Genomic DNA, 24,029 nt, shown 5'->3' on the forward strand with positions numbered 1-24,029 from the left:
ACATCCTGATGAATTGAAAGTTACAGTCTATATACATCGAAAACCTGTTAACCTTTTCAAATATTAAAGATGTAGATTAACTAAGGAAGGATTGGGAAGAGAGGGAGTTTACACACGAATTCATCAAAGTAGGAAGATTCTTAGTGCCTCAACTCGATATGATGGAACAAAAACATCTCCCGTAGAACTTAAAAAAAAACATATCGGACAGGCGTTAGCGGATTCGATACTTTTCTACGGAAATAGGGTGACAAAAAGAAGCTTAGGGCCCTAGAGATGGTCTACCCACGTCGAAGTGCCAAGGTTTCTAGTCTAGAGTGAACAGCAAACGAGGAAATAAGAAGACGTATGCAGGCAGATGAAGATTTTATAGAACGAATAGAAAATAGGAAGTTCAGATGGTTCGGACAAATACTGCGCATGAATGAAGAGAGACGGCCTCAAATAATATATGAGTGGATACCATTAGAAACATAAAAGCCACTGCCTGAATACTGGGGACAAATACACGATGTCACGCATTTAAACATTGGCACGCGACTACCTGTCCTTGAGGATGATTACAGTGACGCCACTGGCGATGGGAGACAGTCTATTTCTCTAGCAGGGCTAGCCTCGCTTTGCTGGAGCGGTGGCGAAGCGAAGCAAAGATTGGCGCATGTAGCTGTTGGTAATAGTGTATTCATTACGTGCAGAAATACCAAATCATTGTTCTGTTATGCCGGATACATTACGTTTTACAGGTACCTGCGTTTGGAGATCTGCTTAACCTCAGAGTTTTACTCAGCCGACCACTTACTGAACAAATGATAACAGGTGACTATCGTTTACAAGGTAATCAGTGTACGGGATTCTGTTGTAATCCGAAGGTGTTTCCTTCTGACAAAACAAATGCCCTTCTGTTGCCTTTAGCGACTGCTTATTTACAGTAACCTCCGATCATATGGAGTCACAGTTGGCAAGTATTATTGAAAAGTACTTTACGATTTCAGCAATAAGCGTATCTGTGATAGCTTTCTTTTCGTATTACTTATTTAATCGTCTGAAGATTGGATGGAGGCTTCCACCTGGTCCTGTCACCCTACCTATAGTGGGATATTTTCCATTTCTTGAAAGAAACACAGTGCACTTACAGTTGACTAAACTTGCTAAAAAATATGGAAAGGTCTTTGGGTAAGCAGTTATGAATATTTTGGGCCAATTAATTCTGTTTAAGTTCGTTAGTAAGTAACAAAATTGAAAGAATTATAACGTTTTGCTTGTTTGTGGTTAATTATGAACGCAAATCAAAAACTATATGGGCTTCCCGTGTATAAACAAAAACTAAATTTTCTGTTTATTCACTGGATCAGCCATATTGTGTTTAACAGTCACATGAACATATGAACGTAATCAGGAATCACGTTCTTTGAATTTTACTTCTGTATTGAGTTGGTTCATGACTTATAAATTTAACTTCAATTGCGTTATAATTAAAATTATGATTGTAGATATCTCCCTTTGTTTTTATTTTCTAGCATGTACATTGGAACACGTTACGTTGTATTTCTCAACGACTTTGAAAGTACAAAAGAGGCTTTGATGAGTGCAAGTTTTCTCGGCAGGCCAAGCGTATCCTTGCTAAACCTTCTTCCAGAAAGCAAAAGTAAGAACAATAATTTTATTCGCTTTTAATTTAAAGAAGGATTTTATGGGAAGTTCAATTTTTGGCCAGAGGGGATTCATTGGATATGTATACACAAAAGTTACTTCATGCGCCCGTGGTATAATGATGCAATACTTTAGACTGTGGGATAAACAGAAATTCATACGTTGTCTCTATTTCAGTTTGATACATTTCTTGTTTATTAACTTTTTATGGAGATTAGTTTAAAGAACAGTTTTCGCTGGCAATAATTAAAATATTCTAAACAGAAATTACATTTATCTAACAGGAAATTTCAAATTTAATCAGGTGTGCCTGATTTTAAGAAATATATACTTTAAATGGTTTAAAAGTTTCCTTAAAACATTACTTCCTCTTCCCCATTTTACTTTCAAAGGGTAACAGGAGTACTTCGAATTCTCAGAATAGTTTAGGTGATCTGTAGAGTAGAGACATTTCATAAATCAAAATGAAAAAAATTAATGTTTGTTTGCAAGTTCGTAAATCGAATGTTCGTAACTGGGAATTCACTCTACCTTCTACTACACTTCCGGACCACTTTATTAGGACCATGGGATTTGAGCTGTATACAACAACCTTTGAAAAAATATTGAAATCAAAGAAACGAGAGAGAGAGAGAGAGATCCATTTCACAATTCAGACAAACAATCGAAACCATTCAGGAAGGAAATATTGCAACACTGCTGAATTTTATTGTAAAATTGGGTCGTTAGTTTGTTACGAATACTATTTCAGATTATGCAAATATATTTGAAGCATTTTGTTAAGGTACTTCGACGTTCCATACAATGTGAATTTTGTTAACAGGTGTTGCTTCTGAGAGTGGACCCAAGTGGGTGGAACAACGAAGGTTTGCATTACACGTACTTCGTGATTTGGGGTTTGGCAAAGGTCAAATGGAAGAACGAATAAAGGTAATTGTAAAAGAGTTCACAATGTAGAATTACTGCAATGTATTTAACTGAATTTCTATGATTTAGAAGCCCAAAATTCACTGTTATTCGATGTACCTAGTATCCGACAAAATAATAATTAAAAAAAAAGTGACTTGTCAAATAATCGAATCTTTCGAAAGGTGACAGCCCTTGCAACTTGTCCAATGGGCTATGCAGTATAGCCATAAGCAAATCAAGAGGAGACGTTATGAAAACTTATTGTTTCTGTTCTAATCTGATTTGTTTGTATTTTAAACTTATCGCATAAATTAATTTCGAATTTATTGTGCTTTATCAGTTCATATGTTATTCTTATCTTTATTAAAACCTGGAGCAATAGCTTTATTTTGTGTTACAGGATGAAATATGCAACTTTATCAAAGTAATTTCTGCCTACGATGGAAAGCCTACAAATCTGAGTTCTGATGTGTTTTCCAGTACAACCAACAACATCACCTCCATGATTTTTGGAAGACAGCTGAACGGACATGAAAAAAAGTTCCTTCTTGATCTCTCTGCCACTGGAGATGAAGCGTTTCCTCCATTCGATGTGGCCACGTATTTCCCGTGGTTAGTACCTTTAATAGTAAGAGTGGTACAATTTATACCACTTGTGAAAATTTTAAAGGAATTCAATAAATTTCTCGAGTAAGTATGTTTAAAATTTCTTATCGGATTATTTCTATTTTATTCTGAATGTTCTAAAAAATTTAATAATGAAAACAAATGGATTCCTTCGATTGAAATTGTGTGCTGTACATTAATCAGGACTGTCTGCCAATGGAAATCGGAGTGTAAAGCCAAGCTATACTCTTCCAGTCAAATGGATGTGTTTGGGTATAGAGAGCCCTTATCCAAATACATCCATTGGAGAACGCTTATTACCAATGGAAATATGAAATTGAAGTGTGTAGCCGCAACTGTGAACCTGGAAGGAGAAGGCGGAGGAGGAGGCATTGCATTTACAGTTATCATAAATAGGACATTGAGTTCTATTTGATCCCATAGTAATTAGTACTTGGGTATGGATTAAAGGTTGACAGGACACTAGATTCTTGTTGACATTGAACTTCATTATTATGGTCTGAATGTATTTCTCCTAATATAGTTTAGATCCATTGAAAGTACTGCATGGAACCATGAAAGTTGTGTACTACATTGATGCCCTGGTCAACTCTATGCCCTACATTATGGTAATTTTATGGAAGCGGCCTATTATACCTTCCCATCTCTCACGCTTCGGGTCACAAATTATGGACAGTGAAAGCATAGTTTGAAGAGAATGGTACCGGAACATTATAGCAGCCACCAAAGTTCCCTGAACTGAATAAAACTGGACGTCTTTGGGGTGCAGTGAAACACAGGATTAGGGCAAGCGTAAGATGGCTGTCTTTTTTTATTGGAACATGTGAATGCTTTGATTGAGCTCCGCTAATTCTTTTCTGAATTACTTCTTTAACTGAAGTATTTCAAAAAAAAAAAAAAAAATATATATCCTTAGCTGTTTGAAAGTTTTCCATTAGAAAAGCAAAAGATCTTTTCGCAATTACAGTTGATATGTTTGTATTCCTACCTCCTACCATTCAGATAATTTGTTTTTCGGCTTTTTCACTAATGGATTGGTAACTCAAACCATGTTCATTGTAGAATGTGTGCGTGTTCTGTAAGGCCGGTTTTTAGTGGCGGGATGAAAAACCCAGATAAAACAGTGAAGAAGGAACTGTACATCTTCCTTGCGACTGACTAATTCATCTTTATTTAAGCACATTCTCAATGCATTTCATATCTTATTGATGTCATTAGAACCTTTACATTTCCAATGATTCTCGCGCTATACTCCTGTTTTACTTGAAGGAAGATGTCTCATGAGAACATTTTAAGACGTTATCTCCTGTCGTTTTCAGAAAAGAAATTGAATCTGTTAAAAAGAACATCGATCCAAATAGTGTTGGAAGTTACATCGGCGGATATGTAGTCGAAATGAAAGCACGAGAAAATGACCCACATACGTCCTTTACAGGTAAGTATCTAAATAAGAACACAATTTGTATTTATCATTATTTATTCAAAAATTAAACTTTTTGGATATTCCTTTCTGCTTATTTATTCATTGCATGGGAATATTTTTGTGCATAATAATTTTTGGCGTAATTCAATTTAGCATGAGGCAAATTAGTATGCTGAATATACATGTAATAATTTATAGAGCTTGGTAAAAAAGTGATGACAGTACTCTTGACTTAGCGAAAATATTCTTGACTTGTCACCAGTTTAAGACGATTGTCGCATTACTCTTGACCTTTTACCCGGTATAGACATACAGGTTTGTATGAAAGAGAAAGGAGCTAGGAATAAGGCGCATAATAATACGTTTTAGCTTAATTCCATGGGTTTCTTTCTTGGGAACATCTAGAGGAATGCCCCCGAAAATATTGTGTGACAATTTATGGATGGAATTTATAAAAGAAAGGAAAAAAGAATAAAACAAGCCATATAGAAAACTGTCGCATACAATTTTCGATACAACCTTTGATAAGCATACTTTATCTGATTTGAAGTAATGAACTTTGTTCTCCTCGTATTTCTATTGTCATCTACATACTTAAGTATTTAATAAGAAATGAAATTTCCTCTGCCCTTCCTAGCAACCATTTCTTGGTATCGAATACGGGTTCTTGAGAAGGCACACCAGCCTTTTACTACTTCTATAACCATCCTACATTCCAACCTTGATTTCTTCCCCCGGGACAGACAATATCCACAAGAAGTACAGGGTCTGCACTGAAAAGAAACTGAATTGCACTAAAGTTTTAAATCCAAACTAAAAAATATGACATATAAGAGAGCAGAAAATTTGCTTAAATCTGAGTTAAATTTAATTTTCCCAGCAGCAGAGAGCTACAAAGGCACAATGCGAACATCGCAAGCATATATAAACTTCCATCTGTCGTTGTAGAAGTTGATAGCTTAAATAGATTCAAGGCAGAACTAAACAAACGTTTGGAGCGAGTGGGTGAAATAAGGGTATTTTTTTTTTTTTTTTTTTTTTTTTTTTTGGCAGCTACAATATGAGCTTGCTTTCTTGCATCATGTGCCTATGCTAATGCCGTCTGTAAGTTTACTGTTGACAATGTGCCTCACTTTGCTTGATCGCGCTTTAACTGCGAAGTTCTACGTTAATGGATCAATGTAGCGGCCGCTCTGCGTGAATTTAGACTCTGTAAGAACTCACCTCAAGGTCCTTTATCAGCTGCGGCAGTTATAAGGATGATTAACAAAGTTTAAGGAACTGGGTCTTTTGTTGTTAAGCCTGGAAGAGGAAGGAAGACTGTTTCGCCTCAGGCAGCAGCAGAGGACGTTGCAACGGCTATCGTCGATCGACCCATGGATACACCTGCTGCAACTAGTAGCAGCGCATGGGGAGAAGCGAGGCAATTGAATGTCCCATTTTTCTGCTGTGTGAAAAATTCTTCGGAAACTAATCCACTATTATCCAAACAAGATCAGTCGCCATCAGCAGCTGCAAAGAGATGATCCTGAAAAACGAATGGCATCTGCTCTAACGTTTCTGGCCAGAATGGAAGTGGACGATGCCTGGCCATGGAACATTCTTTGGGGAGATCAGGCCCATTTTTATCTCGATGGGACTGTTAACACTAAAAACTGCCGAATATGGGCTCCAGAAGCACCGCACGCTATTCAGCAAATCCCATTGCACTCGCCGAAAAACACCTTCTGGTGTGATGTGACTTCAGATTTCCTCCTAGGGGCCATACCTTTTCGAGGGATTGCACCCAGCAGGAGCAGCCACCTGTTCCGTTACAGCACAAAGATATCATCGCATGCTGAGCAGTTTTATTATTCCTCAACTGCAGCAAAGAGGATGCCTGGATGAGGCGTTTTTTATGCAAGATGGGGCTCCTCCTCATATCGCACGACCAGTACAGCAGCTTCTCCGGCATCACTTTACTGCAGAAAGAGTCATTAGTCGTTTGTTTCCCATGCATGGCCACCACGTTCGCCTGACCTTACATCGTGTGATTTTTGGCTGTGGGGTAATCGCAAGGCCAATATTTATCGAGGAAGTGTCCCTAACCTGGCTGTCTTAAAGGACAATGTAAATCAGCATATGCGGAACATCATCCTGAGATGTTGCATTCTACAGTCGAGCACACTGTACATCGAATGCAATTTCTGGTCCAGAACAATGGTAATCACATCGAAAACCAACTCCACCATTAGCGACATCATCGATCATTTGGGGTGAACTATGAACAAGTTTGTAGCTGTGAAACCATTTTCTCTGGCAGTTTAGTTCCGTTTCTTTCTGCTTTTTTTGCAAAGAGCTCAAATAAAAATTTGTAATTTCATTAAGTTTGTCTTATTTGTTGGTACTTTGTCATGTATTTCCTCTTGTACAGCGCCATATTATCCCATATCGGCAGATTTTTCAACTAATTTTTCTTTTTTCACGGAATCCTTCTACCCATGCCTTGAATAGTTTACTTACTAATTTTTGTGGCATTCCGCTTATTACTTACAGCTACAGAGAGCTCTGAATAGGGATACAGTACTTTAATTATGGCCACCTTCGAAATTTAAATTTTAAAAATTCAGTTTAGTTCTTTCCAAGATAGATAAATATGTAAATGTTATTTTAATTTTTTTCGAATGTAATAGTAAAGCATTTTATATGTAACCTTTCAGGGCGAACGCCCCATGGAATATATACCCTAATGCTCATGGGGACCCGCTTCACACCTAAGCATGTACCACACACCCTTTTCGCCAATGGCTGTCCCAGGGATATCTACAAAAACGAGATTGATATTATTAATGAAAATGAATAAATCTATGTCCATGAAATGTATTTAAAAATAATAAATTACTTTATACAGAAAGTATGCTAATGGGAAATACTGGAGCATTATTTGGTGCAGGAAGTGACACAACAGCTTCAGCACTTGTATGGTGTCTTCTGACAATAGCAGCGTATCCTCAGGTTCAGAAACGTGTCCAGAATGAAATAGACGAAGTCGTGGGTAAGGAATGGATGCCATCATGGGATGACCGACTTCGACTGCCTTACACACAAGCCACATTAACGGAAGTGTCCAGATGGCGGAACCCCACCCCATTGAACATATTTAGAACGTAAGCAGTTTATATTTCTAGGTCTTTAAACAGAACTTAGCAGTTAAAATTTTAGTTACTTGTTCTAGGAATAGCTGATTGATATTAATTTCTAGACGTGATAAGAAACATAATTATTCGTCTATAACTTATATTGTTTCATGGTACAAGAGGACTGGAGTCACACATTTAGAACTTGCAACGTCCACCTTCACGAAAGTTATAAGTTTCCTACCATTACGACGACCAACTACCATTTTACAACTTCCACCTTCCGTGAAGGTGGAAGTTGTAAAATAAACTTGAAAGTTACCAAAACTTTCAAGTTTATTTTACATCGTACATTTTTAATTTTCTGCAGCGCATATTCGACGATACTTTCATATCTGGTATCTTTCTTGTTTACTGAAAATTATGAATACTATTTTAGAAGCAAAGGCATCCGTTAATTGTCATTTTACATATTTATTTTCAACTATGGTCTTTTTTTCCTTCAATTCAGTTTCCTCCAGAAAGGCGCATCAGCAACGTAGGCATATAATGTCTGTAAGGTGAGTGTGTTCAGTTGTCGATTTTCTGTTTGCTTGAACAAACACCGAATTCCATGGAGGAAAAACCATGCTACTTTCGCCTGAGATCTAATGACTCAGCCATGTAGTGAAAAAAAAACATTAAAATTCCTCGTGTCATTGACGAAATTCGAATTCAATCTTTCTCGCTTGTGCTTCTTGATACTTCTGGGTGGGCTGCTGTATGACACTACACCATTTATTTATTCATTAACACAAAGAAGAAATATGATGTTTTTGGGAAAATATGTATAAGATAAAGAAATATAGATACCATTTTTTAACTCAGAACAATTATATTTATTTAGTGTTTATGAATTTGTTTTATTCTAATTATGCACTGTTTATGAATTTATTTAATTGAATTTATTGCCTATTTATAGAGCAGTTGAAGACACTACAATAGGAAACTATGGCATTCCTAAAGGAACTATAGTCATTGCCAACTTCTGGGCTGTGCATCATGACCCCGATTACTGGGATAATCCAGACGAGTTCATTCCAGAGAGATTTTTATCATCAGATAAGAAGACGGTGACAAAACCAGAATATCTCATTCCTTTTTCAATGGGTAAGGCTCAAATATACCTAGTTCTATTTACAGACGCTAACAATTGTCTATATACCCCAACGATGGCCAAAGTGAATCTTTCAAATGACATGTCTCTCCAGATAAAAGAAGTCCAAAGTGCTCAACTATTACCCACTTGTAATTGTGTTTTCCAGCACGAAAATTTTATATCATCATTGAGACCACAAGGGAAAGTCAGATAAAATGTTATGACTTGCTATCCCGAAAAAAAATATGCTCGACTGTTGTTAAGTGAGAAGTTTAATATAAAAAATAGAAAATGGGTAAGGAAATGCACAAAAAGGATATAATATTGCGCCTAATATAACATATATTTAAATTGCGTTTGCGTTCTGCGCTCGATGTGCGGTTTGCTGGACAAAAAACGGGTTCTGGGAAGTGAAAACCACACTGCCCTCTCCTAAGACTACAAACTCAGCAACTTTGTAAAAAAGACCCATAAAAATTCCTGGCATCATTGACTCGAATCGAATTGCGTCTTTTTTCATCAAATATTATAACAATGAACTTCGTAAATTCACCTCACTCATTTTGTTCCAAATATAATTTAACATTATTTAATTTAATATTTTTCTTGTCTTTAATACTTTCTATGTATATCTTGAAAATTCTAATAGTATTTTAAGATAAGGAATCTGTTTATGTATAATAATAATAATTTATGGATATGTGTTTAATTTTAGGTAAAAGGTCTTGTCCAGGAGAAAAAATGGCCCGTTTGTCTATTTTTCTGTATTTTGTGACAATTCTACAACAGTTTGATGTAAAGTTACCAGAGGGAGCAGAAGCTGATTTCGGAGGATATTTTTCCCCAATCTTTCGTTCCAACCCTCAGAAATTATGCCTGATGAAAAGAAAATGAAAAGAAATGAAATAAATTTATTTTTTCATACTGTGATGTTATTTATAATCATGTAAACTGTTCCATAATTGTAAGTTGTATTAAGGGAATACAAGCGACTGTTAATTTTTTTATGTTAACCTAAAACAGAAAATGTTATTTTAACTTAGTCTCCAATAAAATGTTGAGAAAACTGTTTGTTGACATTAGAGTTGAATTTTTACAGATTATAATTTTCACGAAATACATGAGAAGGTAGGAGGTTGTTCAGAAGGGGTAAATGAGGAAGAGGAAAATTCGGTGAGTTTGGAAGTTAAAGAGGAATGGACGTTAACTAGTTGAGACATGTGTTGGGATTGGTTTAGGAGAGAGTTTACAAGTTCTTTTGAATATGACAGAATAAATAGAGAAAATAATTTAATTTGCTCAAGAAATATACTGTACCCAATTAATATAATGAATAACTGTAAGCCCACATATTGAGACAATATTTCAATTGGGTTTCAATAGCAAAAATCATAGCGTAGTGATAAGAAGCAATTGTTATTGTGAAATTTAATAATAGGAATAGAATGAGTAATACAGAGTGGAGATGCTTTAATAAAGATTTTATTAGCTGCTTAATTACAAGTTTATTACCATTTGTGCAGTAATCTTTTATTATCATTACTGTAATCGTGTTTTTAATTTCTCACTTCACAATAGTCCAGAAATTCTCTACTTGGATTCATGTCGCGAGCTGTTTCCAGGCCAAGGTGAAGTTTTCAGGTTTAATTTTTGTAGTACTTCAGTTAGTTTCTTTGCCACAGGGTGCTGCATCATCTTCGAAAATATATTGCCCATCTGAGAACCGCTCTTTAATTGGAAGTTAAAACGTTCTTTTGTAAAACCTTGATGTATTGGTCTTGCTTCATCGAGCATTCTACAATATATAGACGTCCCGGACAATGGGACGTCTCTGGCCATACTTGAAGTTGGTTGATTCACTGTTTGCTTGATGCAATCTGCATAAAACTCTTAATTTTGCCTTCTGCGCACATACTGACTTGTTCCTCGGAGATAAAAAAAAAAAAAATAGCTTCATTGCTAAAACATACCTAAAGTAAAAAACAAGCAGTACGTTAAGCAAATGTGACATTATAATACTTGAAAAATAAAGGAAAAATATTGCATTTTATCGTGCAATACGATAATTCTTTCATAGCCATAGACAGAATTAAATAATATTATGTTATAATGTTAGTATGCTAAATTTTAGATACCTTTCTTCACTCATAATTGACCATGAATTCAAAACATTTGCTCACTTCAACTTTTTTTTTCTGTCATGCTAGGCGTGATCTTCGCTTTCTGACATAGTCTATTCGATTTCAAACCTGTTGCTGCTAAATGTCGCCTCGAAGTTCTAGGTCTAGTCCTAAAATACAAGTTTTTGTCAAAATTACACGTTTGGTCTAATAATTTGGCCACTCTGTGCGACCTATTTATCAATGTATTTCATTTAATTTCTATGCTATTGCTGTTTCATTTGATATCTGCATTATGTTTATTTACAAGCATATTGTGTATTTATCCATCTGAGAAGTGATAAATCTGATTTTTCCAACAGTTCTTCTCTCTTTCGTATTTTGAGAAATCATCGTGGTTTCTAAAGGTTGCACAACGACCAGTTCACAATTACAACTTAGCATGTAGAGAATGTCCCCAGCTGTGGCTTATCTCGGTTCATTCTTTGATTTTCTGTGGGCGAAGGAGATTCAATCACAATTTTATTCATTGTACGTTTGTTTGTTTATGACCACACGTAATATTTGGTGGTGCTCTCTGTGCGTGGTGATTACAACTTCTGGGGACGGCAGAAGCATTATAGAAATAATGTTTCTTGTTATTCATACTAACTGAACACAATTCCACCTCGATGAATGGTGGCATTACCATCCCAGGGCATTTCATATTCGCAAGATGGGATGCAATGAGAGGATCTACTCCATGTCATGAAAATTCTCTCCATACCCGTTCACGTTGTCTATAAGTACCTTGACTGAGAGGATCAGAAATGATGGGTGTATGTCATACTGTGAATGTCGATACACTCGTCGACCATTTGTTGGGTAGAACGTGAACCGATATTCTCCATTCACCCTGGAAATGTCAGTGGTGGAGTGATACCATGGAATGCGATAATATAATGATATTTATGCATCTTTCTCACTTGCAGTTGTTTCCTTCAACTGTTGAAACTGTGGCCTCTGTTCTTCACAAAGCAGTTTGAACCAGAATGCTCCGTTTCATGACGTAGTCTTCTCCATTCACATAATTTTCACTTCTAATGTATACCCTTTTAATGTGTCCCTTGATTTTCCGGCAAAGCGAAGCTAGTTATCCGGAGTTTCACGGAGCAGTGGAGAAACGAAGCAAAGCAATATACTCCTGATTTTTCACTGATGCCCATGATTTTCTTTGTAGAAGTTTCTTCCAGTATACGCGTACAGCAATATCAGTAAAAAATCTGACTCTGTTTTTTAAATGCAGTTGTATACACTACTGTATATTGAACGTTATACAGTAAAACTGTCTTTAACTTACTGCTTTATCAATACCTTTTAAGATAACGTATTGAGAAGTTACGTGTTGAATTGATGAAATCAATTCAACACGTATATTAAAGTTTTGCCAATAAATTATCAGTAATATTCGTTTCTTAGTAAGGATTACTTCTTGAGAAAAGGATTGCTCATGCGATCTGACCTATAAAATTATTTAATGGATTAAAACATATTTCGCTGCTCCATTAGAAACATAAAAGCCTGATCATTGGAGTACAAATACAGTACACGACGTCAAGTATGTAAACATTGGCACAGTGACTAGTTGTCCTTGAGCTTGATTGCTGTGACGCCATGAGCGATGGGAGACACTCTGGCGGAGCTTCATAACGATGTCGTAACTGGCTTCGCTTTTCTGGGGCGGTGGCGAAGAGAAGCAAAGTTTTGCGTACCTGCGTGTTGGTAAAGTTGTATTAGTTAAGCACAACTACCAAATCATCGTCCTGATATGTTGGACAATTTATGTTTTACAAGTATCTGCGTTTGAAGATATATTTAACCTCAGAGCTTGACTCATACGCTTACTGAGCAAATGATAACATGTGGCTATCGTTTACAAGGTAATCAGTGTAGGTTTCTGTTGTAATCCGAAGGGGTTTCCTTCTGAAAAAACAAATGTCCGTGTATATCCGTTAGCGACTGTTTCCCTACAGTAACCTCTGATCATATGGAGTCACAGCTGGCAAGTATTATTGAAAAGTACTTTACGATTTCAGCAATAAGTGTATCTGTGATAGTTTTCTTTTCGTATTATTTCTTTAATCGTCTGAAGATTGGATGGAGGCTTCCACCTGGTCCTGTCACCCTACCTATAGTGGGATATTTTCCATTTTTTGAAAGAAACACAGTGCACGTCCAGTTGACTAAACTTGCTGAAAAATATGGAAAGGTGTTTGGGTAAGCAGTTATGAATATTTTGAGCTAATTAATTCTGTTTAAGTTCGTTAGTAAGTAATAAAATTGAAAGAATTATAACGTTTTGCTTGTTTGCAGCTAAAGATGAACGCGAATCAAAAACCATATGGTCTTTCAGTGTATAAAAAACACATTTTCTGTTTTTAAACCGGATCGGCCATATTGTGTTTAACAGTAACGTGAACCAAGATCAATTCAAACATGTGTGGTCATACTACTGTTTACCATTCGCCTGCCCAATGAGGACAAATTGGAACCTATCAGTTGTATTGTGGGGGGGATGTAAATGTTATTTATTTTTCCCTCTTTGTTATTTTTGTATTATATTTATTTTCCCCCTAATTCTCCTCCTTCCACATTAACAAGTCAAGTGTTAATCTCTCAGAAGATTCTAGATTTCGGGGGGGGGGGTTTCCAGTGGTTATATTCCTCACCCGGACTCTAGGCTCTGTGCTCAAAATGACTGACACAACTCATATGCATTATATACAATTTGTTTATTAAGATAATTTACATGAAATAAATTGGTGAATAATTAAGTACATATAACAGTTGATAATATTATCTTCACCGTCCAAATATAAAATGTTTGGCTAGGTTAAGCTATACTCTTTTACATTGTCCTTCACTACATCACATGGATAATAATACTTCCATAATTTACTTAAAACAAATATTCTTTAAGTAAATCACCCTTATATTCTAATAGGTCAGACTTATCTTCCACTCTTCCTTTATACAAGGCTATTCCTCGGTTAGCAATATTTATGATAAATCTCTCTTATTTAGATTTTTACCTTAATACATTCGCATTCATCCTTTAAATCAATATTCATATCATTGCCTAAGTTTTATGCTAACAACTTTACTTCTGACTTGTCATTCTACCACATTTTAGACATCATATATATTTATATAACATTCTCTATATAATCTCCCTTAATTACTCCCCTCCAAAACTTATCTTACTTTCCGTTAATCAGGGTATTTTACTACCTCTATGAAACCCCTTTCCTTATCATAATTACTCATTTTTATGTACATGTCTCTTATATAAATCTGTTACAATTTGCTCTTTCTGTATTTGTTATCCTCTCTAGAGTTTTTTAAAATACATGGGAATACTAATCAGACACTTACTGCTAATAATGGACATGATCCCTCCGCTGGGGCTTTCCGTTCTTTATTGGGGCTGCTGTTCTCGTCTGAATAGGGCATCATCTACATCTTCTAGGAATTTATCATATGGTCCTTGATACTGCTACTCGGTTTCGGTCTGCAACTTTACCTTCACGGCTCTCTTTATCTGCACACTGGCCAATGTCACTGCCTTCTGATGACGGACTAGGCTTTATTTCTCCTTAGACTTCACTTATTTGCCCAAGGCTCTATTTCTCCTTTTGGCGCACTTGTCCGCATACTGCTGTACTGTCGCTTCCATCACTAGCCTTATAAAACAACTACTTAACCGTTCACTCCTATTCTTAAAACTTATCTAACCTTTCACAACTGACTACTCCATCTTAAAACTTTGCCAAACTTTCTTAACTCTACCAGACAGACCTAAACTTTATCAGAACCTACTCTTCAGGAACCACCTCTTTAGGGACCATCCTCATAACAAACACTGGAACAACCTCTCGGGAACCTTTGCTCTCAGAAAACTTTCGGGAACACACCCTATCAGGAAAACTTTCGGGAACCCCTATTCCTCGCCTCACATCCCCTTTTGTATCTGCACTACCTCTCATTTCTAACCAATCATTCGCTACTTCGCCCCTCTCATCTCCTATCTCATTCGCTCATTTCATTCCTATTGTCCTTTGTTGCCTGAACTTCCGACATCCAGAATTTTCGCGATCCTTCTAGGATGGCCGGAAGTTGCGGGTCTTCTTGTGACCTCACATGCCCTTAATCCCCCATGAAATTTTTAAGTACTTACTCCCATTTTTGAATATCCTCCACTATCGTGTGCTGCCTCTTTCCCCAAATGGGTTTCGTAGCGGTCTATTGTTTGATTAATGGTGGGGTTCTGCCTTCGCTCAGAATACTTTCACTATGAATTTTTTCCAGATCAGTGAATGCATTGTTCCGCGGGTTCGAAACCGTTTCCCACCCGTTGCTGTTTCAATCAAAGACTTACTTAAAGATTTTTGGCCGAACAAGAGATATAATTAAGGCTGGGAGTGTCTGAACTACAATTTTCAGTCTATTGTTTTCTAAAAACCCGGTATTTTTGCTGAAGGCTGACTGTTTAAAAATACAAATAATTTCCAATACTTAACAAAGCCACTATTAATAATATTTGTAAGGATGGGTCCTTACAGTATATAGCTGAGTAACCAAGTTCGGATTGTTAATGAGTTTATTAGTAAGGCAGACTGACTGGTAAATGGAAAAGATATGCATACCAAATAGTTAAAATATATTTTAATGAAATTTTAAACAAATGAGATAGTTAAAGAATTCTGCAGAGTAACTTTCTTTTATAATAAACGTAAACAGGAATCACGTTCTTTGAATTTTACTTCAATTGTATTGAAGTCGTCGGTTCATGAATTGCAAATCGAACTTCAATTACGTTATAATTAAAATTATGATTGTAGATATCTCACTTTGTTTTTGTTTTCTAGCATGTACATTGGAACACGTTACGTTGTATTCCTCAACGACTTCGAAAGTACAAAAGAGGCTTTGATGAGCGCAAATTTTCTAGGCAGGCCAAGCGTATCCGTGCTAAACCTTCTTCCAGAAAGCAAAAGTAAGAAAAATCATTTTATTCCCTTTTAATTTTAAGAAGAATTTTACGAGAATATCAATTTTCAGCCAGAGGGGATTCATCGTATTTAGACTGTGGGATAAACAGAAATCCATATGTTGTCTCTTATTTCAGTTTGATTCGTTTTTTGATGTTTGTTTCTTGTGTATTAACTTTTTATGGAGATTAGTATCAAAAATAGTTTCCGCTGGCAATAAATAATTAAAATATTCTAAACAGAAATTACATTTATCTAACAGGAAATTTCAAATTTAATCAGGTATGCTTGATTTCAAGAAAAAATATACTTTATATGGTTTAAAAGTTTACGTAAAAGCTGAAAACATTTCTTCTTGTTCCCCATTTTACTTTCAAAGAGTAATAGGAATACTTCAAATTCGCAGAACAGTTTAGGTGATCTGTAGAGTAGCGACGTTTCATAAATCCTATGCGCTATCAAAAAATTAATGATTGTTCGTAAGATTGCAAGTTCGTAAAACGAATGTTCATAAACTAGGAATTCCCTCTACCTTCTACACTTCCTGCCCAGGACCATGGGGACTTGAGCTCTATACAACAATCTTCGAAAAAAATATGAGAATCAAAGAAACAACATAGAGAGTGGTGCATTTCAAAATTCAGAAAAACAATGGAACTATTCAGGAAGGAACTTTTGCAACATTGCCAAATGTTGTTGTAAAATTGGGTCGTTAATCATCACGAACACTATTTGATTTTATGTGTATATATTTGAAGCATTTTGTTTAAGGTACTTCTCTGTTCCATACAATGTGAATTTTGTTAACAGGTATTGTTTCAGAGAGTGGACCGACATGGCTGGAACAACGGAGGTTTGCATTGCACGTACTTCGTGATTTGGGTTTCGGCAAAGGTCAAATGGAAGAACGAATAAAGGTAATTGTAAAAGATTTCACAGTGTAGAATTATTGTAATTTGTTTTAACTGAATTTATGGAACTTGGGACTTTTAAGTTCACTGTTATTTGAGGTTCCTAAGTGTCCCACAAAATAATGATAAATTTAAAAAAAACAGTGACTTGTCAAACGTTCGATTTTACTCGAAAGGTGGTAGCACTTCCAGCTTATTCAATGGGTTATGCAGTATAGACACAAACAAATCAAAGGGAAGTGTTATGAAAATCTTCCGTTTCAGTTCTAATCTAATTTACTTCTACTTTAAAATTATTGTATTAATTTCGAATTTATTTTGCTTTACCAGTTCAAATTGTATTCTTATCTTTATTAAAACCTGGAGCAACAGCTTTATTTTGTGTTACAGGATGAAATATGCAACTTTATCAAAGTAATTGACTCCTATGATGGAAAGCCTACAAATCTGAGTAATGATGTGTCTTCCAGTACCATCAACAACATCACCTCCATGATTTTTGGAAGGCAGATGAATGAACAAGAAAAAAAGTTCTTTCTCGATCTCTTTAACACTGAAGAAGCTTTTCATCCAATCGATGTGGCCACGTATTTCCCATGGTTAATACCCTTAATAGTAAGAATGGTACAATTTATGCCACTTGTAAAACTTTTAAAGGAATTTAATAAATTTGTAGAGTAAGTATCCTTAATTTCTTCTGATACTATTTCTCTTTTATTCTTTCCGAAAGTTTTTAATAATGAAACAAATGGATTCCTTCGATTGATGCGCGGTACATGAATTTGGAGTATGGGCCAATGGAAATCGGAGAAAAAAGTCAATATATATATATATATATATATATTCTTCTAGTCAAATGGATGTAGTTGGGTATGGTGAGTCCATGGCGAACGCTTATTACCAGTGGAAATTGTGTTGCGTTGTCTCAGCTGTAAAACTGGAAGAAGGAGGAGGAGGCATTATTACAACAATTTTCATAAACAGGAATTTTAGTCCTATTTAATGGCATAGTAATGGCTACTCGGGTGTGCATTGAAGGTTGAGATGACAAAAGATTTTTGTTGAAAATTCAACTTCAGGATTATGGTCTGGATGTATTTCTCCCAGTGCAGTTTAGATCCATTGGACGTATTGTATGTAACCATGAAAGTTGGGTCCTACGTTGATGTTCTGGTCAACTTGTGCCCTAAATGGTGTTAATTTATTGGAAGCGTCCCTTTACACTTACTATCCCTCAACGTTCCTGGTATCAAATTATAGTCTGTGAAAGTGTAGTTTGAAGAGAATGGCACCAGAACATTACAGCGGCCACCAAAGTCATCTGAACTGAATACAACTGGACGGTTTTAGAGTGAGTTTGAGTCCAGAATTAGAGCAAGCGTAAGATGGCCGTCTTTGTTATTGGAACATGCGAATGCTTTGCTTGAGCTCCACTAAGTTGTTCTCTTCTGAAATACTTCTTTAATTGAAGTATTTTAGAAGAAAAATTATATTCCTTAGATGTCTGAAAGTGTTCTATTAGAAATGCAAAAGATATTTTTGCGGTTATAGTTCATACAGTATGTTTATATTCCTGCCACCTACCATTCAGATTACGAGTAATTAAATCAAACCATGTTCAGTGTAATGTGTGTGTGTGTGCGCGCGCGCACGTGTGCGTGATTTAATGCCTGATTTCAGTAGCGGGATGAAAATCTATATAAAACATTGGAGAAAGAAACTGTTCCTTGAGACTGACTAATTGATCCATATTAATCCATATTAAACACATTTCTTACCTTATCCATGCCATTAAAACCAATAAATTTCCAATTTTGCACCCGCTATATTACTGGTTTTAGGTGAGGGAAGATGTTTCATGAAAAAAAAAGTTGTTTTCTTCTTTCATTTTCAGAAAAGAACTTGAATCTATTAAAAAGAACATCGATCCAAATAACGTTGGAAGCTACATCAGCGGATATGTAGCAGAAATGAAAGCACGAGAAAATGACCCACATACGTCTTTTACAGGTAAGTATCAAACGAAGAACACAAAGTTTATATTTATTATTATTTATTGAAAAATAATAATTTTTTGAAATTCCTTTCTGCTTTAGTGCATGAGAATTTTTTGCATAATTCAATTTAGCAGGAGGCAAATTAGTATGCTGAATAAAATAATAAATTGTCATATTCAGCATACTGATTAGAGCTTGCCAAGAAGTGATGATAGTACTCTTGACTTGTCGCCAAGTTAAAGAGTATTGTCTCCAGTACTCTTGACCTTTTATCTGGTAGAGTATATGGGTGTGCATGGAACCGGAAGGAATCAGGAATAAGGCGCAGAATAATAAGTTTCGGTTTAATTTCATGGGTTCCTTTTTTGTGAAATATCTAAAGGAGTGCCCCCCCCCACAAAGAAATTGCAGGCATTCCTTTCTTCGTATTGGTTTTGTCAGACATTTTCCCCTAACAGTCGAAAACATTGTCTGACAATTTGCAGATGGAATTTATTTATTAATAAAATAAGCCAGATCGAAAACGGTCGCATGCCAGTTTCGACAAGCACAATTCATCTGATTTAAACGTTGTTCCCTTTGTATTTCTATCATTTTCAATGAGAAATGAAATTGCTTCTGCCCTTCCTAGCAACCTGAAAGCGTTTCTCGCTATTGAATACTTGCTATTGAGATGGCCTACCAGTCTTTTACTACCTCTATAGCTATCCTACTTTCCAATCACAATACCACAAGAAGTATATACACATTTTAGATCAATTACTCGCAAAAATATTACAGGGAGGAGAGTTCCGTATTAGCTTAATAACCTATATAAACTGAGTCGTTTCTTCCAAGAAAAACCATAGATCATTTCAATCAAATTAAGATGGATCAAGAAAAGCACTGCAACTACAAGTTCTTCAAGTTGCAAGTTGTGGGAACTTTTTTTTTAATTTTTTTATTTACTTATATAAATATGTTTCTATTTTATTCTTTATTACTTTCTAACCCCCCTACTTACCTTGGAACCACTCTGGTAGTTGTTATTTTAAGTTTCAAATTAAACTGGAATTCTCACCTTCTCCAAGGCCCACAAAGCCACCTGACTGCAGTATTTTCTTTTCCTCAGAAGATTCTGGGCAATGAGGATTTTGTTATTTCCCCGTTTCATGATAAGCTTCAGTGGTTTTCTAGAGAGTGGTGTATATTTCTCTTGAATAACGAGACATTTTCTTTATCAACATAAAGTTTATTACACTGTTTGAATCATATTAGCAATACAAAATGCTAAATGCTGGCCATCAGCAGAGTTCCGGCTCTTTCATCTTTGTAGTACTGTACTAGGATTTAGTTGAAGTGAAGTGTTTCGGCGTCCATTACTTAACGATCTTTCACTCTATCATAGCAATAACCGCGCTAATTCTAAAGGCCCTTCGGGGTCGGTCACTTTATTTCCGCCCCTACTCTTACTCCAACCATTACCGAAGTACTGCGTCTCCTCAGTTTCAAGTAAACCGCCTTATGTCCCGCTGTCACATTTTTTATGGTTTCCATTTTCTCCTGGATCGGCTCCCATTGACCTCTGTACTGCTCACCACTTCAAACAAGAATCTGCCGAGTGTCTTTTGATATGCACGATATTTGCCCAACTCATAGTTTTATAGAATTGATTCCATAAAATTATTTCAGTTCTGTCAAAAAAATAAATTGATATTAATAATAAAAACGAATAAATCAAAATTCCAAGAAATGCATTTAAAAGTAATAAATTACCTTATACAGAAAGTATGCTAATGGGAAATACTGGAGCATTATTTGGTGCAGGAAGTGACACAACAGCTTCAGCACTTGTATGGTGTCTTCTGACAATAGCAGCGTATCCTCAGGTTCAGAAACGTGTCCAGAATGAAATAGACGAAGTCGTGGGCAAGGAACGGATGCCGTCATGGGATGATCGACTTCGACTCCCTTACACACAAGCCACGTTAATGGAAGTGTCCAGATGGCGGAACCCCACCCCATTGAACATATTTAGAACGTAAGCAGTTTATATTTCTAGGTCTTTAAACAGAACTTAGCAGTTAAAATTTTAGTTACTTGTTCTAGGAATAGCTGATTAATATTAATCTCTAGACGTGATAAGAAACTTAATTATTCTTCTATAAATATATATTGCTTCATTTACAAGAGGACTGGAATCACACATTTAGAACTTACAACTTCCCCTTGAGATCTACTGACTCAGCTACTTAATGAAAAAGATCCATACAAATTCCTCGCGTCGTTGACGGGATTCGAACTCAGTCTTTTCCACCTGTGCATTATTAATACTTCTGGGTGGACTGCTGTATGACATTATACCACTTCTTTATTCATGAACACAAGGAAGAAATGACGTTTTTAGAAAAATATGTATAAGATAAAGAAATACAGGTATAATTTTTTAATTCGGAGTATATAAACAATTATAATTCTGAAAAACAGTTCTGAAAGGCATTTCAGAATACAGGGAGCTCTACTAAAAGTCATCGTTTCCATTCTCAAACAAAGGTATTTGAGAGTTGAACATAAAACCTTCCAATCGAACCTCGTCATCTATAGAGGAGTAGATGGCCCCCAAGGTGGCGTCCTTTCTGCACTATTTTTTGCCGCCGCTTTAGACCCCTTTCTCTCTACGCATCCCGACTGCAGCTTTTACGCAGATGATATAAAACTCTTCATCTCGTCGAAACAGAGTGACAAATCTGATGCAATCAACGCCCATGCCACTGCCTTAATAGAAGAATTTGACCGTTATCTTGAGAATGTTGGCCTATCCATAAATCCGATAAAGTCAGCACAAATGTCTTTCACCAACCTGAAGAAGAAGATGAACATAGACATCTGCATCAATGGTATTAGAGTCCAAAAGGTCTCTCATCACACTGATCTAGGGCTCACCTGGGATGATGGCCTGACCTTCCAACAGCACTTCGCCAACACTAATGCAAAAACTCTGTCAGCAATGTGGGCGATAAGACAGGAACTTACTGGAGTAAACAACCAGAAACTTGCCACTCACTACATACAAACATGTCTTGTTCCGATTCCCATGTATGATTCGACGATCTGGTCCTCTGTTTCCCTCACTAACATCAAAAAATTCATGGGTATCGAGTACTGGATTTTAAGGTGGTTGAATCGTGTTAATGGCCACCCTTTCACCATCTCGAGATCAATCATATCATGTATGATAACCTTGGTTGCACTTCTTTGAATCATTTGCTCATTGCAGGAAATCTGCGCAATATCTGTCAACTCCTCACCGATCGCTTTGACGCCCCAAATGTCCATAATCTTGTTGTAGGCCCTAGGCTTTCCCGCGTCCTTTGCAATAGCGCATGAATTCCCCTAAGAAGCTTATTACAGAATTTAACTATGCTTAGAAGATGTTTTCCGTCTAACATCCTCCAAACGTACAACACCCTGAAGATTGATCCCCACAAGTTCTGTGAAGAGAAAGCATGCAGATCTGAGAAGATACAGGACATGTACCACCACATACAACTGTAGAAGTTTCCTGATCATCTCCTTCAGGATGGAATCTCCAATGAACTCTACTTTGCTGAAGAATTAATTTGTTTTAAATTATTATGTTTGTATGTATATGTATTAGTTGTATATGCATATATTAGGATTCGTATGTGTTTATATGTCTCTACCTTTTGCTTGTGTCACTGTATATATTTGTATGTGCTTTATTTGCTCTCATTAATGTTATTTGTTGTATTATTTTATAGAAACTAATGTTTATATATGCATAATTTATGTACGACTTCTATGTTTGCTGTCTAAGTTATAATGTACAAATGTATATAGGCACCCTCCTAGCTGAAGGCTGTTCAGGGGTGAAGCATAAACAATAAATTGAATAATAAATAAAAAAAATAAATAATATAATTAGTCAGTGTTCATGAATTTATTTAATTGTAATCATTTAATATTTAGGAATTTATTTGATTATAATTATTTAGTGGCAATCAATTTATTTAGTTGAATTTATTGCCTATTTATAGAGCAGCTGAAGACACTACCATAGGAGGCTATGATATTCCTAAAGGAACTATAGTCATTGCTAACTTCTGGGCTGTGCATCATGACCCCAATTACTGGGATAATCCAGACAAGTTCATTCCAGAGAGATTTTTATCATCAGATGAGAAGACCGTGACAAAACCAGAGTACCTCATTCCTTTTTCAATGGGTAAGGCTCCAATATACGTAGTTCTATTCACAGACTCTAGCAATTCTCTATATAAATCAAAGATGGCCAAAGTATACCTTTCAAATAACATGTCATCCCGATAACAGAAGTCAAAAGTGCTCAAATATTACCCACTTGTAATTGTGTTTTATAGCACGATAATTTTAATATCATCATTGAGACCACTCATGTAACACAATTGACGGTCAGATAAAATGTTATGATATGCTATCCAGAAAAACATTTGCTCTACATATCGCATCTTATATAACATGTCTGTAAATTGCGTGTGTTCTGTGGTCGATTTGCTGTTTTCTGGACAAAAAACACGAGGTTTTGGGAGGAAAAACCATATTATCCTCTGCTGAGACGACAAACTGGGTCACTTTGTGAAAAATGCCTCGTGTCATTGATGGGATTCGATCTCAGGTATTTTCCAATCAAATATGAGAACAGTGACATTCGCACATTCTGTTACATTTGCAATATTTTGTTCCAAATATCATTTAATGTTATGTAATCTAATATTTTTCTTGTCGTTAATACTATCTAAGTATATTTTGACAATTCTACTATTATTTCTAGTATTTTAATGCAAGACATCGGTTTGTATATAATTATAATAATATATAGATATGTGTTTAATTTTAGGTAAAAGGTCTTGTCCAGGAGAAAAAATGGCCCGTGTGTCAATTTTTCTGTACCTTGTGACAATTCTACAACAGTTTGATGTAAAGTTACCAGAGGGAGCAGAAGCTGATTTCGAAGGACATTTTTTGCCAAGCTTTCGTTCCAAACCTCAGAAACTATGCCTGATGAAACGAAAATGAAGACTGCAATAAAGCACAAATTTAAAAAATTTTTCCTACTGCGCTGTTATTTA

General features: G+C 35.9%; 1 protein-coding gene across 1 annotated transcript; it reads left to right on the forward strand.

Moving 5' to 3' along the window:
* Window positions 1-670: 670 nt before the first annotated feature.
* On the forward strand, window positions 671-23,991 carry LOC150088483 (uncharacterized). The gene is made up of 15 exons (XM_090370180.1): window positions 671-1,173; window positions 1,518-1,645; window positions 2,474-2,580; window positions 2,960-3,249; window positions 4,506-4,621; window positions 7,500-7,755; window positions 8,687-9,068; window positions 12,959-13,239; window positions 15,891-16,018; window positions 16,824-16,930; window positions 17,315-17,601; window positions 18,819-18,938; window positions 20,690-20,941; window positions 22,959-23,146; window positions 23,798-23,991. The coding sequence occupies exons 1-15, from the start codon at window positions 944-946 to the stop codon at window positions 23,974-23,976; spliced, it is 3,051 nt and encodes a 1,016-aa protein (XP_090226306.1). The 5' UTR covers window positions 671-943; the 3' UTR covers window positions 23,977-23,991.
* The last annotated feature ends 38 nt before the right edge of the window (window positions 23,992-24,029 follow it).

Source organism: Mastigoproctus giganteus, chromosome 3, assembly GCF_048544385.1.
Source record: "Mastigoproctus giganteus isolate SK-2022 chromosome 3, ASM4854438v1, whole genome shotgun sequence".
Classification (NCBI taxonomy): domain Eukaryota; kingdom Metazoa; phylum Arthropoda; class Arachnida; order Uropygi; family Thelyphonidae; genus Mastigoproctus; species Mastigoproctus giganteus.